Here is a 19754-nt window from a genome sequence, read left to right on the forward strand (position 1 = left end):
GAACTGAGGCCAATTTATTTAAGTTTTTCTCTTATGTATGGATATTTTACAAAGTAAAGAACAAAATGACTGTACAACAATGTTAATACGATGTTTAGAATCATAGAGATGTACAGCATGGAAACAGACCCTTCAGTCCAACTCGTCCATGCCGACCAGATATCCCAAACCAATCTAGTCCCACCTGTCAGCACCCGGCCCATATTCCTCTAAATCCTTCCTATTCATATGGCCATCCAAATGCCTCTTAAATGTTGCAATTGTACCAGCCTCCACCACTTCCTCTGGCAGCTCATTCCATACACGTACCACCATCTGCATGAAAAAGTTGGCCCTTAGGTCTCTTTTATATCTTTCCCCTCTCACCCTAAACCTATGCCCTCTAGTACTAGACTCCTCCACCCCAGGGAAAAAAGACTTTATCTATTTATCGTATCCATGCCTCATGACTTTATAAACCTCTATAAGGTCACCCCTCAGCCTTTGACGCTCCAGGGAAAACAGCCCTAGCCTATTCAACTCTATAAACATAACTCTAGTATTTCAGAAACAAAATCAAGGCAGATTCAGTCAAAGACACATTAGATACAAAATAATTCTTCCCCTTTTATGCCGGTGAGTACTTCAGCATAGGTTCTGAATCATAAGGGCGGTAAATGTGTTGCTGGAAAAGCGCAGCAGGTCAGGCGGCATCCAAGGAACAGGAAATTCGACGTTTCGGGCATAAGCCCTGAAGAAGGGCTTATGCCCGAAACGTCGAATTTCCTGTTCCTTGGATGCTACCTGACCTGCTGCGCTTTTCCAGCAACACATTTTCAGCTTTGATCTCCAGCATCTGCAGACCTCACTTTCACCTCTGAATCATAAGGGTAAGTTTCAAGTTTCAATCCAGAAACTGACTGCTTAAACATGGCGACATTTCAGTGCAGTACTCACTCAGTGCCATAATAACTTTCAGATCAGATATTATACCAAGGCCGGGACTATCTGCTTAGGCAGCTGCCACTATTGAAAAGTTGCCGTTGTGTTCTGATCAATATTTATCCCTCAATCAACATAAAACACATTATCTGGTCATTCCCACATTAGAGATTAGCATATACAGTTAAAGCACATGGGGTTGTGGGTACTGTACTGATATAGGTAGAGAATTGGTTGGCAGACAGAAAACCAAAATGAAGAATAAATGGCTCATTTTCCTGTTGGCAGCCAGTGACTAGTTGAGTACCACAGGAATCAATGCTTGGGCACAGACAGTCACAATAAATATTGATTTACATGACTGAACGAAATGTAATACCTCCAATTCTGCAAGCTGTGAACTGCAAGAAAGATGCAGAGATGCTTCAGTGTGACTTAGACAAATTGAGTAAGTGGGCAAATGCGTGACAGTTGAACAATAATAAGGATAAATGTGAGGTATTTCACTGTGATCACAAAAACAGGAAGACATTGTCTGAATGGCAAGAGATTCGGAAAATCGGGAGGTGTTACGAGATCTGGGTGTCCTTGTACACCAGTCACTGAAAGAATGCATCATGCGCAGCAGGCATTGAAGAAGGAAAAAGATACATTGGCCTTCATCACAAGAGGATTCGAATACAGAAGCAGGGGTATCTTGCTGCAATTGTGGAGGGCCTTGGTGAAACAACACCCAGAGTATTGTGCACTTTTGGTCTCCTTATCAGAGGAAAGATACTCTGTGAGGGAGTGCAGAATTGATTTCTGGGATGGCAGTAATGATGTTATGGAGGAGAAATTAAGTCAGTTAGGATTGTATTCACAGGAGTTTAGAAGAATGAGACGGAATCTCAGAAACCTATCAAATTCTAAAAGGACCAGACAGAGTAAACAAGGAAGGATGTTCCTGATGACCAGAAAATCCAGGACCCACAGTTAGATTTACAGAGTAGGCCATTTCAAACTGAGATGCGTAGAAATTTCTTCACCCAGAGAATAATGAGCCTGTGGAATTCCCATCCACAGAAAGTGGCTTAAGATAAAACAGAATATTTTTCAAGAAGTGCTGAGATATAGTTCTTAGAGTTAAAAGATTGGGGAACTGGGAACTGAGTTTGATGATCAGTCGTGATCATTTTGAATGATCCAGCAGGCTTGAAAGGCCAAATGGCCTGCTCCTATTTTCTACATTTCTATGTTTTCCTTTGGTGCTGAAATGAAATAGCTAAACCTTGCTGACAACGCTGAACACGCTTTCAGTGTATGGGTTCTGGGACACTCCACAAACATATAAGAGGTTACTTAAATAGAAGTTATTTTTACCTTTTTGGTGTTTAGTTACAGTTCATAAAGTACTTTTTAATGTTCTAAACTATCTGTCAAGTATTACTTTGAAGTTGTGATACAGAAAGCAGCTTCAAATAATTAGAAACAAAATACTAATACTGGAAATACATTTTAGTAACAATGTTAAACATAATTCACTAGTTTCATGTCTTCTAGATGATTCAGACACTATTTAATAGAAATCAATGCAAAATACAAAACATTTTACGATGAATTCATGCATTTCGATCAAAGACCAAAATGTATTGTAATTAATTTAATTATTATTGTTAAATGTTAAACAGTTCAGTAAAACTTTGGTTGAGGTTGTCTCCTTCAAAGACGTCATTCAGCATTAATCATAGATGTCATCCTCAATGATCAGCAGAATTGAACTAATTACTATTAGCAAAAGAATTTTATTTACAATTTTTGCATCTTAATATAATTGAGAAAATTTAATTAATGTTTTCAGGTAAAGAAATCTGTCATCCTTACCTGGTCTGGCCTATATGTGATTCTAGATCTGTGGTTGACTCTTTATCACCATCTGGACAATTAGGGATGGCAATAAATATAGGTTGAGCCGGTGATGGCCACATCCCATGAATGAATAAAATCGTACTCATTTAATAGTAGTTAAATATACTTAGGTTGAACCATCAAGAATTGGTTCATAAAAACTTCAAACTGTTAACTCACCAGATATGATGACACCTTTTATCTTCTAAGCATATGAAGATCAATGAACATCTAATACAGAAGACATTTCTGACCCAATAAACTAAAACTTTTTGAGAGTTGGACAAAACTAACTTTGTGACATTGGATATGCTTGCTGCCACCAAATATTCAGATGTCTCAAATGTTTTCTGGTCATCCCATCAGCGTAATACCATACACATTAGTTGCTAACAGAAGCGAAATGGGCTTCTTGAGATTAATCCATATGCTGAATTCTCTTATTCAGATGTTACTTTGTTTGGAATATCATGAGTACAACTGATTTGTTCAGTGGTGGAAATTTTTCCAGAAGATATTTACAATTTTGTGCTAAGTACTCATATCCATTAAGAACTGGATTGATACAATCTCAACTCATTTAACATTGTTCTGATAGAACCAGATAGAAGCAGTCAGACTGAAGTTCAACACAACATCAGAGAACAGTATTCAATACACTGAAGAAGTTTATAAAGTCATAAGGGGAATGAATAGGATGAATAGTCAATGTCTTGTCCGCAGTGAAGTTGAGTCCAGAACTAGAGGACATAGGTTTAAGGTGGGAGGGGAAGGATTTAAAAAGGACTTAAAGGTGACTTTTTCCACACAGATTAGATTAGATTACTTACAGTGTGGAAACAGGCCCTTCGGCCCAACAAGTCCACACCGACCTGTCACCCACCCATACATTTACCCCTTACCTAACACTACGGGCAATTTAGCATGGCCAATTCACCTGACCTGCACATCTTTGGACTGTGGGAGGAAACCGGAGCACCCGGAGGAAACCCACGCAGACACGGGCAGAATGTGCAAACTCCACACAGTCGCCTGAGGTGGGAATTGCCAGGTCTCTGGTGCTGTGAGGCAGCAGTGCTAACCACTGTGCCATTGTGCCGCCCACAGAGGGTGGTACGTGTATGGAATGACCTGCCAGAGGAAGTGATGGAGGCAGGTACAATTACAACATTTAAATGGCATTTGGCTGGGTATGTGAATAGGAAGGGTTAAGAAGGGTATGGGTCAAATGCTGGCAAATGGGAACAGATTAAGTTGGGACATCTGGTCGGTATGGTCGAGTTGGATGAAAGGGTCTGTTTCTGTGTAGTACTAAGTTAGGCATGAATTTAAAAAGGAGGTCCTTAAGGGTAGTAATACCTGGATCACTCCCACTGCAATGTGCTAGTGAGGGTAGAAATAGGAGAATAGATCAGATGAATGTATGGTTAAAAGCTGGTGTATGGGAGAAGGATTCACTTTTTTGGATCATTGGACTCTCTCCTGGTGTAGAAGTGACCTGTACAAGAAGAATGGAATGCACCTGAATTGGAAGAGGACTTATACACTTAATGGTAAGGTCCTAGGGTGTGTTGCTGAACAAAGAGACCTTGGAGTGCAGGTTCATAGCTCCTTGAAAGTGCAGTCGCAGGTAGATAGGATAGTGAAGAAGGCGTTTGGTATGCTTTACTTTATTGGTCAGATTATTGAGTACAGGTGTTGGGAGATCATGCTGCGGCTGTACAGGACATTGGTTAGGCCACTGTTGGAATATTGCATGCAATTCTGGTCTCCTTCCTATCGGAAAGATGTTGTGAAACTTGAAAGGGTTCAGAAAAGATTTACAAGGATGTTGCCAGGGCTGGAGGATTTAAGCTAAAGGGAAAGGCTGAACAGGCTGGGGCTGTTTTCCCTGGAGTGTCGGAGGCTGAGGGGTGACCTTAGAGAGGTTTAAAAAATTATGAGGGGCATGGATAGGATAAATAGGCAAAGTCTTTTCCCTGGGGTGGGGGAGTCCAGAACTAGAGGGCAAAGGTTTAGGGTGAGAATGGAAAGATGTAATAGAGACTTAAGGGGCAACTTTTTCACGCAGTTGATGGAATGAGCTGCCAGAGGAAATGGTGGAGGCTGTACAATTGCAACATTTAAAAGGCATCTGGATGGGTATATGAATAGGAAGGGTTTGGAGGGATATGGGCCGGGTGCTGGCAGATTGGACAAGATTGGATTGAGATAACTGGTCGGCATGGATGGGTTGGACCAAAGGGTGTGTTCCTGTGCTGTACATCTCTATGACTCGAAGCGAGTTAAACAGTCAGGGCAAGCAGGAACAAAGCAGAGAACAAGGTAGGACTGATAAATTAAACTGCAGTTATTTCAATGCAAGAGGCCTAACAGGGAAAGCAGATGAACTCATGGCATGGTTAGAAACATGGGACTGGGATATTATAGCAATTACAAAAACATGGCTCAGGGATGGACAGGACTGGCAGCTTAACATTCCAGGATACAAATGCTGCAGAAAGGACAGAAAGGAAGGCAAGAGAGGAGAGGCAGTGGTGTTTTGGATTCAGGATAGCATTGCAGTTGTACTGAGGGAGGATATTCCTGGAAATACAACCAGGTAAGTTATTTGGGTGGAACTGAGAAATAAGAAAGGGATGATCACCTTATTGGGATTGTATTATAGACCCCCTAATAGCTGGTGGAAAATTGAGAAACAAATTTGTAAGGAGATCTCAGTTATCTGCAAGAATAATAGCGTGGTTATGGTAAGAGATTTTAACTTTGCAACATAGATTGGGACTGCCATAGAGTTAAGAGTTTAGATCACATTCCCTACAGTGTAGAAACAGGCCCTTCGGCCCAACAAGTCCACACTACTCCTCCGAAGAGCAACCCACCCAGACCCATTCCCCTACATTCATTCCTGACTAATGTACCTAACACTATGGGCAATTTAGCATGGCCAATTCACCTAACCTGCACATCTTTGGATTGTAGGAGGAAACCGGAGCACCCGGAGGAAACCCACGCAGACATGGGGAGAATGTGCAAACTCCACACAGGCAGTTGCCCAAGGTGGGAATTGAACCCGGATCCCTGACACTGTGAGGCAGTGGTGTTAACTACTGAGCCACGAGGAATTTCTAAAGAGGGTACAAGAAAGTTTTCTGAGTCAGTATGTGGATGTACCTACTAGAGAAGGTGCAAAATTTGACCTACACTTGTGAAATAAGGCAGGGCAGGTGATTGAGGTGTCAGTGGGGGAGCACTTTGGGGCCAGCGACAACAACTCTATTAGTTTTAAAATAATGATACAAAAGGACAGACCAAATCTAACAGTTGAAGTTCTAAATTGGAGGAAGGCTAATTTTGACTTTCAAAAGAACTTTCAAAAACTGATTGGGCGCAGACGATCACAGGTAAAGGGACGGCTAGAAAATGGGAAGACTTCAGAAATGAGATAACGAGAGTCCAGAGACAGTATATTCCTGTCAGGGTGAAAGGAAAGGCTGGTAGGTATAGGGAATGCTGGATGACTAAAGAAATTAAGTGCTTGGTTAAGAAAAAGAAGGAAGCTTATGTCCGGTATAGACAGCATAGATCAACTGAATCCTTAGAAGAGTAGAAAGGCAGTAGGAGTATACTTAAGAGGGAAATCATTGGGCAATAAGGGGACATGAGATAGCTTTAGCAAATAGAATTAAGGAGAATCCAAAGGGTTTTTACAAATATATTAAGGACAAAAGGGTAACCAAGGAGAGAATAGGGCTTCTCAAAGATCAGCAAGGCGGCCTCTGTGTGGAACCGCAGAAAATGGGAGAGATACTAAACGAGTATTTTTCATCAATATTTACTGTGGAAAAGGACATGGAAGATATAGAACGTGGGGAAATAGATGGTGACATCTTGAAAAATGTACATATTACAGAGGAGGAAGTGATGGATGTCTTGAAATGCATAAAGGTGGATAAATCCCCAGGACCTGATCAGGTGTACCCTAGAACACTGTGGGAAGCTAGGGAAGTGATTGCAGGGCCCTTTGCTGAGATGTTTGTATCATCGATAGTCACAGGTGAGGTGCTGGAAGACAGGAGATTGGCTAAAGTGGTGCCAGTATTTAAGAAATGTGGTAAGGACAAGCCAGGGAACTATAGACCAGTGAGCCTGATGTCAGTGGTGGGGAAGTTGTTGGAGGGAATCCTAAGGGACAGGATTTACACGTATTTGGAAAGGCATGGACTGATTATGGATAGTCAACATGGCTTTGTGCATGAGAAATCATGTATCACGAACTTGATTGAGCTTTTTGAAAAAGTAAAAGAGGATTGATGAGGGCAGAGCAGTGAACGTGATCTATATGGATTTCAGTAAGGCGTTCGACAAGGTTCCCCATGGGAGATTGGTTAGCAAGGTTAGATCTCATGGAATACAGGGAGAACTAGCCATTTGGATACAGAACTGGCTCAAAGGTAGAAGACAGAGGATGGTGGTGGAGGTTTGTTTTTCAGATTGGAGGACTGTGGCCAGTGGAGTGCCACAAGGATTAGTGCTGGTCCACTGCTTTTTGTCATTTATATAAATGATTTGGATATGAACATAGGAGGCATAGTTAGTAAGTTTGCAGATGACACCAAAATTGGAGACGTAGTGGACAGCGAAGATTTTCACCTCAGATTACAATGGAATATTGATCAGATACGGCAATGGGCTGAGGAGTGGCAGATGGAGTTTAATTTAGATAAATGTGAAAAGCTGCATTTTGGAAAAACAAATCTTAGCAGGACTTGGACACTTAATGGTAAGGTCCTGGAGAGTGTTGCTGAACAAAGAGACCTTGGAGTGCATCGGAGGCTGAGGGGTCACCTTATAGACGTTTATGAAATCATGAGGGGCATGGATAGCATACTTAGTCAAAGTCTTTTCACTAGGGTGGGGGCGTCCAGAACTAGAGGGCATAGGTCTAGGGTGAGAGGGGAAAGGTATAAAAGGGACCGAAGGGGCAACTTTTTTATGCCAGGATGGGACCATTCGCCACAGCAGATTTGCCACCAACGATTAGCCACTGCCCTTTGACCGCCGAGGACGCTGAGCCAGCACCTATTGGCTACTGAAGTTGATTCCATAAATTAGCAGATTTGCCCCCGACGATTAGCCACTGCCCTATGCTTTGTTTCCCCATGATATGTGGTCAGTCTATGAGACAACAATAAATGATGAAAATCGCACAAATAATCACGCTGAAGCCGCTCATCGGAGAATTGCTTTTGAACACGGAGCTCACCACTCAACCATATGATAATTTATTGGAACGTTAATGAAAGTGCAAAAGAGGCGAGATTTATATGTGGAACAGCTGATAGCGAATTACCCACCACAAATAAAGCTAAAAAAATCGAGAATCAGATGATAGAATAACAAATATTGTTCTTGAATACGGTGAAAGAGATTGTTTGGAATATCTTAGAGGAATAGCTTATAACTATCAAATGAACTAAAAAAATTTCATTGTTTAATATTAATGAGATTTTACTGCCATTATAAAAAAAATTTAAATATATTTCCTTTTTCTTGTTAAAGTTTGTAACTCATTTTTATATATAAACTAATAAAATGATATTTACTTTACCTCGTTTTTATCAATATGTGGTTGTATAAGTAAAGTGGATTGAGAAGTATGAAAGAACTGGCGGGAGGGAAAACAATCAGTACATATATATATTTCTGGTGGCAAATAGTCTCCAGAGGTCAAACGTCCCCAGTGAAGAAACGCTGGTGGAGAACTGGCAGTGGCTAATCATCGGCGGCGAATCTGCCGTGGCGAATCGTCACCAACTCTTTCATGCAGAGTCATGTGTGTATGGAATAAGCTTCCAGAGGAAATGGTCGAAGCTAGTACAATTGCAACATTTAAAAGGCATCTGGATGGATAAATGAATAGAAAGGGTTTAGAGGGATATGGACCAAGTGCTGGTGAATAGGACTAGATTAGATTGGGATATCTGGTTGGCATGGACGAGTTGGACCATAAGGTTAGTTTCCATGCTGTATATCTCTATGACTCTATGAATCTTAAGTCCTGCTCATCCAATCCTAAATATGTAAATCTGATGCAGTTTTGCAACTTTCACAAGAACAATAATTATTCTATTAACTTTACAAACTGAAATTGAAGTAAGTGTTATTATATTTTTGGAGTTTGTTCACTGGGAGTAATTTATGTTGTTCCACTCCTCGCATAAGGCCTCCTAACCAAAATAGTGCTGTCATGACTATGGAACTATGCTATTATATATTTTCTACAGAAGGCTAATCTGTCTTAAAAATGAACACAGAATCCAGCAAAGGGGCTTCCAGGAGTCACATGACTGTCTTTGTTGATACACTTCAGCCAGAAAGGCAGGCTGGCGAATGTGTTAAATTTGTTATTGCACCGTCAACTGCAAAGTATGACATTTTGAATTTGATTAATCCTTGGAAACACAATAGGTTCTTTTGAAAGTGCATTAATGCAAAGCTTTGAGAAAAAATATCAGAGATTGGAAGGACGTCAGAGAGAACCAGCACTGATCCAGGAAGGAAAGTCAAAGTTACATCATAGCCATTTTAAGTTTGATCTGTTTACGTCAGGCTATGAGACACCATTTTAATTAGAATCCATCAGTCAGAACTCTCAAAGCAACATTTCTCAGCTAAAGGAAAACAAAAGAGGGATTTCAGTATCTACTACAATTCTGCTTCAAAGAATCCAGGCAATTTGCCGAAACCCCATATGACTTGAGGAACAAAAACACATCTGTGATCATTACCTGGTACTTTGGGTAGTCCGTAGAATCTGGGGGTGTTGTTGCTTTCAGGTTTCATTCTTTGCTGGTCCGCTTTGGTTATCTGTCCATTTTTTTGCAGATTCCTTAGTGTGTTGATTATTCTATTGGTGTGTTGTGGTGTGGGGTCGGAATCCTTCATTTGGTAGGTGTTGGTGTCTGCGAGTAGTTGTTGTGCTTTATTGATGTAGTCTGATTTATCTAAGATGACCGTCATTCTGCCTTTATCTGCCGGTAGTATGATTATGTTCTTGTCATTTTTCAGTGCTTCCCTCTCCTTGGTGTTGAGGTTATGTGTATGTCGTTTTCTTATCATCATAGGTACGACCGTTTGTCCCACTGTTTGTTGTGTCTCTTCTGTCAGTCCATTGTTCCTGAGTGTGCATTCTAGTGCTGCTAGGAAGTCTGCTGTGTTGGCATCCCTGTAGTTGTATTTGAGTCCCTTGGCCAGTATAGTTCTTTCCATTTCCAGGTAATGAACAAAAACACTTCTCACTCTTGGAATTTCTTGCTCTACCTACTGATGTGTTTATAAAATTATAAGACTAACTAGTTACATAATTGTCTTCATTGTGATTATCTTCATAGTCATTTAAATCATCATCATCATCTACCAGATGGCCAAAGGGCTCTTATGAAATGGAAACCATGGCAAGGATAACTCTCCTGCCACTGCTGGCACTCAATACCAATTGATGTAATCATTCATGTGATCAGATACTCCATACTCTACATACAGGTACAAGGTGCCTCAAACTATTCAACTACAGTAATCCTCGGAGTGGCTGAATTATGACATCAAGTTTCCAACCCCTTCAACTCATATTTAAGAAAGCAATGATAGCAGACCAATCTTACTTTTACCTTTATAAATATCATGTATCTGTATCTATTTTTAATTTTTGTGTTATAGCTAATAACTCTTTGTGAGCAATTTTGGACCCCATATCTCAGGACTTATACACTTAATGGTCAGGTCCTAGGGAGTGTTGCTGAACAAAGAGACCTTGGAGTGCACGTTCATAGCTCCTTGAAAGTGGAATCGCAGGTAGATAGGATAGTGAAGAAGGCATTTGGTATGCTTTCCTTTATTGGTCAGAGTATTGAGTATAGGAGTTGGGAAGTCATGTTGTGGCTGTACAGGACATTGGTTAGGCCACTGTTGGAATATTGCATGCAATTCTGGTCTCCTTCCTATCGGAAAGATGTTGTGAAACTTGAAAGGGTTCAGAAAAGATTTACAAGCATGTTGCCAGGGTTGGACGATTTGAGCTATCGGGAGAGGCTGAATAGTCTTGGATTGTTTTCCCAGAGGCTGAGGGCGACCTTATAGAGGTTTACAAAATTATGAGGGGTATGGATAGGGTAAATAGGCAAAGTCTTTTCCCGGGTTCAGGGAGTCCAGAACTAGAGGGCATATGTTTAGAGTGAGAGGGGAAAGATTATAAAAGGGACCTAAGGGGTAACCTTTTCACACAGAGGGTGGTATGTGTATGGAATGATCTGCCAGAGGAAGTGGTGGAGGCTGGTAGAATTGCAACATTTAAGAGGCATTTGGATGGGTATATGAATAGGAAGGGTTTGGAGCGATATGGGGCGGGTGCTGGCAGGTGGGACTAAAATGGGTTGGGATATCTGGTTAGCATGGACGGGTTGGACCGAAGGGTCTGTTTCCATGCTGTACATCTCTATGACTCTATGAAAGATACTTTGGTCCTGGAGCAGGTCCAGAGGAGGTTCATGAGAATGATCTCAGGATTGAAAGGCTTAACATATGAGGAATATTTGAGGACTCTGGCATGATACTCAATGGAGTTTAGAAGGACGAGGGGGGGGATCTGATTGAAACTTTCAGAATACTTACTCACCCGGACAGAGTCGATTTTGGGAAGATGTTTTCTTTGGCAAGAGAGATGAGGACCCGAGGGCACAACCTTAGAATAAAGGGAAGACCTTTTAGCAAGGAGATAAGGAGAAACTTCTTTAGCCAGAGAGTGGTGAAACTGTGGAATTCATTGCCACAGAAGGCTGTGGAGACCAGGTCATTGAGTATATTTAAAAGAGAGACAGATAAGTACTTGATTGCCAAGAGGATCAAGGTTATGGGGAGAAAGTGGGAAAATGGTGTTGAAAAACCTTATCAACCATGACTGAATGGCGGAAGGGACTCAAGGGGCCAAATGGCCTAATTTCTGCTCCTATGTCTATGATCTCTCTTTTTTAAAGCTTACTAATTTTCAGCAATACTTGTGGAATTAATTAATCTTTACCTTGTTTAAGACTAAAGCATTGTAGATGATTATTTCTAAATTGGAATACTCAAAAAAGCTAAAATAGACCTTTGCAATGTTATCAATTTATAGTTCACAGGCTAGTTGGTGGACAAGCCTGGGGTGATTTTGATAAGTGGTGACACAGCCATAAGATTATTTCCTCAAGTTTCTAATTCAAACTTGCCACGAACTAGGCCGTTCATTGAAGGTAGAGTCTATTAAAGTCACTTTATTGTTTCTATAACTACACTCTCCCCAAGCTCTTATAGAAATGCAAAGCAATTGAAACAAAAAAAAACTGGCATGCCATTTAGGTCTAGTAATATATTCCTCTGATTTCAATGCTGAAGTGACGGACTTTATAACATGTTTTCCAAAAAGCAGTGAACCTAAATTTTTTAAACCAAGTGTTGGATATTTAAAGCCAGGTGCTATAATTTTACATGATATTTTAAAAAATTCTTTCACAGGGTGGAGTGTCACTATCTAGGTCATAATGTGGAGGTGCAAGTGTTGAACTGGGGTGGACAAAGTTAAAAATCACACAACACTGGGTTATATTCTAACAGGTTTATTTGGAGGTACAAGCTTTCGGAACACGAGGAACACTACCTGACAAAGGAGCGGTGCTCTGAAAGCCTGTACTTACAAATAAACCTGTTGGACTATAACACTACTTAGGTTGACATTAGTCATGATTTGGAGATGCCAGTGTTGGACTGGGGTGTACAAAGTTAAAAATCACACAACACCAGATTATAGTCCAACAGGTTTAATTGGAAGCACAATAGCTTTCATCTGATGAAGGAGCGGCGCTCCAAAAGCTAGTGTGCTTCCAATTAAACCTGTTGGACTATAACCTGGTGTTGTGTGATTTTTAACTAGGGCAACATTAATTAACCTTTCCTTATTACCCTCTAGAGGGTGATGGTGAGCTGCAGTCTTGAACTACTGCAGTACATGTGGTTTGAGTACAACCACAATCCTGCTGTAAACAGTGGAACAAAAACTGTGCTAATACTGATCTTGTTTTTTATAAATCTGTTAGCGTTGATTACCCAACCTTGGATGCCTTGAATCCAGTAATAGTAAACATGACAATATGAAACTAGGAAAGGAGAAATATTTCCTCTGGGTTTCCAGTCCTGTCCCAAGGCCACTAGGTTAGCATGTAGGATTAGATATTGACATGAAACAACCTATGAACAGTACTATACAGAGTTTCTCATATTGGTATATGTTGATGTGTTTGTAAAATTATAAGACAGTGTCTGGTTACATACTTGTCTTCATTGTGATTGTCTTCGTGGTCACTTAAGTCATCATCATCCACCAGATGGCCAAAGGGCTCTGATGAAATGGAAACCATGTTGGAAAGGATGACTCTGCTGTCACTGCTGGCAGTCAACACCAATTGATCGTGTGAATGGTTATATCGGACACTCCATACCCTGCATACAAATATAATATAACCTTCAATCCACATGTACAAATTAAACAAAGTGCTGCCACTGAATACAGATAAACAAAGAGATAGTTCCAAAGCCATCTAGGTCCTAGTTTGCACTGTTCCCTCACAACAAATCAATCATTATTTTGATCAAAGTCAGTTACTATAGCATGAAATTATTTTTTGGCTGGCATGCCTGAAAAGACTTTCTCCAGACTGGGCTGAATGTCTTATTAACATAATTCTTGTGAGCTGGAGATGCCAAGTGGGAAGCTCATTAGTTTGGCGCATTACATAATCGACTGGCCCAGGCTCCGAGCTAGCTTACAGGCTCTGAAAAGCTGAGTCAGGCAGCAGCCAAGCTGACAGCATCTGCAGGGACTGTTGTAGGTCAAGGGAAGCAGTCCAGCTCACTGGTACCTATATCGGAGCAAGTTTAAAAAAAAATTGTCCTTTATTGTAATCACTAGCTGACTTATTGTTAAATTTACAACTGGGGCACGTAAAAAAGACTCTCTGAAAGAGCCAGCTTCCAATTTGGAACTTAGCACACTCTGAATTAGGGATGCAATTTTAAACTTATCATACTATTAATCATTTAATACCTAGCAGGCTCATCTTTTCTCCTGATATCTTTCCATATCAGAAAATTTTATGTTTATTTGTAAGCAATATCTTTTATGCTGTTGCTTATTTGTCCACTGTAACCTTACAAATCCTGCAATAACTTGCAAGGCAGCGATTTAAAAAGAAAAACATTTCTGCTCATACTTTGCATTATTAATTTTAATTTATTTTTCAGTGCCAGAAGATCTCCCATTTCATCACTCATCTGTCACTGGGAACCCGTATGTAGTTTCTAATGTTTTTCTAAGTCCTATTCCAACCTAAACGTTACAACCATTTTCCCATTACTCAAAAGCAACAAGTTTATTGAAGTAATATATCAAATAACAGGCACAGTGAAGATATATATCCCCTCAGGTGGAATTTCAAAGTACTAATAGAACTGTAATTATATCTTAAGCAACTGACTTTGTTCTTCTACCCTTTACCAATTGATTCCCATTCTCAATTATCTCCTTCCAGTTGTTTACACAATTATATACAAATGGTTGATTTGTTATGGCACAAGAACGTAACCAAAGAACATGGCCAAAGCCAAGGCCTAAAGTCTTCGGCTAACTGATTCTCTTTCTGTTGTCCCTTTCCTAAATCCACCTTTCTTACTTTCTTCTGTGCCACGTCACTGAATTAATCTTTCCTTGTGCCCTTATCTGTAATATACTACTTCTCCTGCCGTTTAGGTGAGATATATGTTTTAATTGGCAGGGAAGAATACCCTGTGGGCGGCACGGTGGCACAGTGGTTAGCACTGCTGCCTCACAGCGCCAGAGACCCGGGTTCAATTCCCGACTCAGGTGACTGACTGTGTGGAGTTTGCACGTTCTCCCCGTGTCTGCGTGGGTTTCCTCCGGGTGCTCCGGTTTCCTCCCACAGTCCAAAGATGTGCAGGTCAGGTGAATTGGCCATGCTAAATTGCCCGTAGTGTTAGGTAAGGGGTAAATGTAGGGGTATGGGTGGGTTGCGCTTCGGCGGGTCGGTGTGGACTTGTTGGGCCGAAGGGCCTGTTTCCACACTGTAAGTAATCTAATCTAATACCACAAATGCTTGCAGATTGCACCTGAGGTGATGCAATAAGAGAAAATGGGGCCTTCAACACACTCCTTTTCATCCTTTCCTCCAAATACTCATGCTTCCACCCTTATTCCCCTGAAGTGCTGTTCCTACTGTTTCTCCTACATCATCCTTAACTGTCTATCCACAAATCCCCCTACCAAGGATGGCTGCCGATAGTTACCCTCCACCCTAAATCAGTGTTTAAATGCTCCCTACACTTCTTTCCATTTGCTTCCTTAAAAAAAAGACTTTGATTCCTTTCAAGAATGTTTTTGTTGAAAAAAAATCAAATTAGAATGAAGTAAAAATCTCCATAATACTTTCTGTGTCTTTGTCTCCCTCTTAATTGTTAACAATTAGTTCTGCCTGAATTGTACATGATTAATATGTACATTTCTGTCAACAAAACATTGCTTTGGCTTCTTTTGGAATTCTGCATGCAATTCTGGTCTCCTTCCTATCTGAAGGATGTTGTGAAACTTGAAAGGGTTCAGAAAAGATTTACAAGGATGCTGCCAGGTTTGGAGGGTTTGTGGGCGGCACGGTGGCACAGTGGTTAGCACTGCTGCCTCACAGCGCCTGTAGACCCGGGTTCAATTCCCGGCTCAGGCGACTGACTGTGTGGAGTTTGCACGTTCTCCCCGTGTCTGCGTGGGTTTCCTCCGGGTGCTCCGGTTTCCTCCCACAGTCACAAAGATGTGCGGGTCAGGTGAATTGGGCAAGCTAAATTGCCCGTAGTGTTAGGTAAGGGGTAAATGTAGGGGTATGGGTGGGTTGCGCTTCGGCGGGTCGGTGTGGACTTGTTGGGCCGAAGGGCCTGTTTCCACACTGTAAGTCTAATCTGTAAAAACTACACGGAGAAGCTCAATAGGCTGGGGCTGTTTTCCCTGGAGCATCAGAGACTCAGGGGTGACTTTCTATAGGTTTATAAAATCATAAGGGGCACGAAGAGGATGAACAGACAAGTCATGTCTCCAGGACGGGCAAGTCTAGAACTGGAGGGCTTCGGTTTAAGATGAGAGGGAAAAGATTTAAAAGGGACCTACAGGGCAACGTTTTCACACAGAGTGTGGTGTGTATGGAATGGGTTGCCAGAGGAAGTGGTGGAGGCTGATACAATTACAATATTTAAAAGGTATCTGGATTGGTATATGAATAGGAAGGGCTTAGAAGGAAAGGGCCAAATGCTGGCAAAAATGGGACCAGATTAATTTAGGATATCTGGTAAGCATAGACAAATTCGACTGAAGGGTCCGTTTCTATGGTGTACAGCTCCATGACTCTTAGAAAATTACTTGTCTCAACATTCAACTAAATTTGTTTGAGTTGAATATCTTCCACTGTTAAAGAAAGGCAGATTTACAATCACTGAAAAAAGGAAGGAACCATAACAGATAATTCAACAGTGGAGTCGCAGGTAGATGGGATAGTGAAGGAGGTGTTTGGTATGCTTTCTTTTATTGGTCAGAGTATTGAGTACAGGAGTTGAGACGTCATGTTATGGCTGTACAGGACATTGGTTAGGCCACTGTTGGAATATTGCATGCAATTCTGGTCTCCTTCCTATCTGAAGGATGTTGTGAAACTTGAAAGGGTTCAGAAAAGATTTACAAGCTTGTTGCCAGGGTTGGAGGATTTGAGCTATGGGCAGAGGCTGAACAGGCTGGGGCTGTTTTCGCTGGAGTGTAGGACGCTGAGGGGTGACCTAATAGAGGTTTACAAAATTATGAGGGGCATGGATAGGATAAATAGACAAAGTCTTTTCCCTGGGGTCGGGGAGTCCAGAACTAGAGGGCATAGGTTTAGGGTAAGAGGGGAAAGATATAAAAGGGACCTACAGGGCAACTTTTTCATAGAGAATGTGGTGCGTGTGTGGAATGAGCTGCCAGAGGAAGTGGTGGAGACTGGTACAATTGCAACATTTAAAAGACATTTGGATGGATATATGAATAGGAAGGGTTTGGAGGGATATGGACTGGTGCTGGCAGGTGGGACTAGACTGGGTTGGGATATCTAGTCGGCATGTTGGACTGAAGGGTCTGTTTCCATGCTGTACATCTCGATGACTCTATGACATTACTATTGTTTTTTGGTGTACCCTTCAAGAGCTGTGTTTAAAAAATGCAAATGGAAAGAGGCTTTTTTTTTCTCATTTCCACATTAGAAATATGTAAAGGTGATTTGTGACACAAATTTTAATTTGGGTGCATGTCTTGGATTCTTCAGGATTCCTGAAGAAGGGCTTATGCCTGAAACATCAATTCTCCTGCTCCTTGGATGCTGCCTCACCTGCTGCACTTTTCCAGCAACACATTTTTCAGCTCTGACCTCTAGCACCTGCAGTCCTCACTTTCTCCTGCATGTCTTGGAGCCCAGAACTGACACTAAAACGTTTAGGCATATTTTGTTGTTGGTTAAAACTTAGTTTGCTGGATTTGTTGAGACTCTGATCTAAAATGGGAATATAAGCCTTAGTTATATCACTGTTTGTCCAATGGTGTACCAAACCATCAGTTAGTTGGTGTTCAGCGACCTGTGGCACTGTTACTATTTTGGGTTCAAATGTACAATACGAGCAAAACAAAATTGTGTATCCAGCTATTTAGAGAGTCACATGAACACAAAATTGTAAGTTAAAAGCTAAGTACTGCAGATGCTATAGATTTGAAACAAAAGCAGTGCTGAACAAACTCACCAGGTCTGACAGTATCTGTGGAGAAAGAAACAGTTAACATTTTGAACAAATGTTGTTTCAAAAATGTGTTACATTCGATTTGAACAGTCATTTGGTTGTGGAAAGAAAAATGGAGCTAAGTTGTGTCGATTTCTTCATGACTAAAATGGATTTTGTTCCTAGTGTATCGAAATACACAGCCTGAGTGTATGCTGACTTGTGCTAATTTAGTGATAGATCAGCAACAATGAACTCAGCATCTCAGCTAACAGCACAATAGTGAGCCTGGGTTTTCTTTTATAATTACCATCTTGTAACTTTTTGTGGAATGCAAATATAAATGTGTCCTCATTTTCACATATTAGATGATGAGATTAGATAATGTGGTGGGACTAGAGCGTGTAAGTTAATTCAGTACCTTTACAGCCATGCAAAAACTATTATGTGAACAATCTGACTATATCGTTGAAACATTATGGGTTAAACAAACCTAAACATTTTTTTAATATTATGTAATGCATAAAAAATATACATTGTAACATGCACTACAGGGCGACTCCATCATCTAATACTCTCCACAGAGATTACATTTGTAGAGAGGGATTCATGGGGCTGCAGCTCATCATTTTCTATCTATTAATTCCTGAGATGCAATCAATGCAAGCATCGATCCCTGCAGGGAGCACTGGCTTGTACAATTCCTCCACATATATATATCATTTGATATAGTTTGAGCTCGATATAACATCAAGCCCACATTGATAAAAAAGGTGAAAGAACTTTTTGGGAGACTACTCAACACATAATATTTTAAATTTTCATTTGGATATACATTTAAATTCACCAGCACTTAATCATCGAAAAATTTTATGTACTAAAATAGTAAACTGAAGTTGCTAATATTTCTGTACCTGTTTTAAGATTGAAGTTGCAGTATGTTTTGCTTATTTTCAGCTGGCAGGCCAGGAAGAACCAGGCCAGCTCTCAACCATAACACTTCGAGCAACCTCAACTGTCCCTTAATATTATTTACATATGGTGGACAGGTTGCTGATTTCAGTGCCTGCCTACCCTGCCTATAATGTTGGTGAGCTCAAAGATGTGTGGGAACATGCTGGGCTGGGCCAGAAAGACAGCCAATAATATCATATAAAATTCAGCCTAATGATTCTTCTTGGGCATGACAAGTAGTTGAGGGTGTTTGTTGGGGAGGGCGAGGTAACTGGGTGATACATTGAAGGTGTTGCACTTGATAGCAAAAGGGAAAACAAAACATAATTATTTCACTGAAACTAATTGTGAATGGCATTAATTGCACTTTGGACTGACTTCTAATAACACTGGGATAAAGTGAGGACTGCAGATGATGGAGACCAGAGCTGAAAAATGTGGTACTGGAAAAACACAGCAGGCCAGGCAGCATCCGAGGAGCAGGAGAATTGACGTTTCGGGCATAAGCCCTTCTTCAGAGACAACAGCAATGTCATAGAGTCATCGAGATGTACAACAAGGAAACAGACCCTTCGGTCCAACTTGTCCATGCTGACCAGATATCCCGACGCAATCTAGTCCCATCTGCCAGCACTCGGCCCATAACCCTCCAAACCCTTCCTATTCATATACCCATCCAAATGCCTTTTAAATGTTGCAATTGTACCAGCCTCCACTACTTCCTCTGGCAGCTCATCCCAACACATACCACACTCTGCATGAAAACGTTACCCTGTAGGTCCCTTTTACATCTTTCCCCTCTCACCCTAAACCTACGCCCTCTAGTTCTGACTCTCCCACCCCAGGGAAAAGACTTTGTCTATTTATCCTATCCATGCCCCTCATAATTTTGTAAACCTCTATTAGGTCACCCCTCTGCCTCCTACGCTCCAGTGAAAACAGCCTCAGTCTGTTCAGCTTCTCCCCATAGCTCAAATCCTCCAATCCTGGCAACACGCTTGTAAATCTTCTCTGAACCCTTGCAAGTTTCACAACATCTTTCCAATAGGAAGGAGACCAGAATTGCATGCAATATTCCAACAGTGGCCTAACCAATGTCCTGTCCAGCTGCA

At 41.1% G+C, this 19754-nt stretch overlaps 1 protein-coding gene across 3 annotated transcripts in view; it reads right to left on the bottom strand.

The window, feature by feature from the left end:
• The window catches only part of eipr1 (EARP complex and GARP complex interacting protein 1), an 84661-nt gene that overhangs the window by 8446 nt on the left and 56461 nt on the right, over positions 1-19754 (bottom strand). For 2 of the 3 annotated variants that reach the window (XM_060821679.1, XM_060821668.1), the window contains 2 exons: positions 13171-13338; positions 11483-11548 (listed from right to left, as the gene is read on the bottom strand). In XM_060821679.1, the coding sequence (XP_060677662.1) occupies positions 11483-11548; positions 13171-13338 (234 nt within the window). The remainder of the gene's footprint in view (positions 1-11482; positions 11549-13170; positions 13339-19754) is intronic. The other variant, XM_060821676.1, reaches the window with a different exon arrangement.

Source organism: Hemiscyllium ocellatum, chromosome 3, assembly GCF_020745735.1.
Source record: "Hemiscyllium ocellatum isolate sHemOce1 chromosome 3, sHemOce1.pat.X.cur, whole genome shotgun sequence".
Taxonomy (NCBI): domain Eukaryota; kingdom Metazoa; phylum Chordata; class Chondrichthyes; order Orectolobiformes; family Hemiscylliidae; genus Hemiscyllium; species Hemiscyllium ocellatum.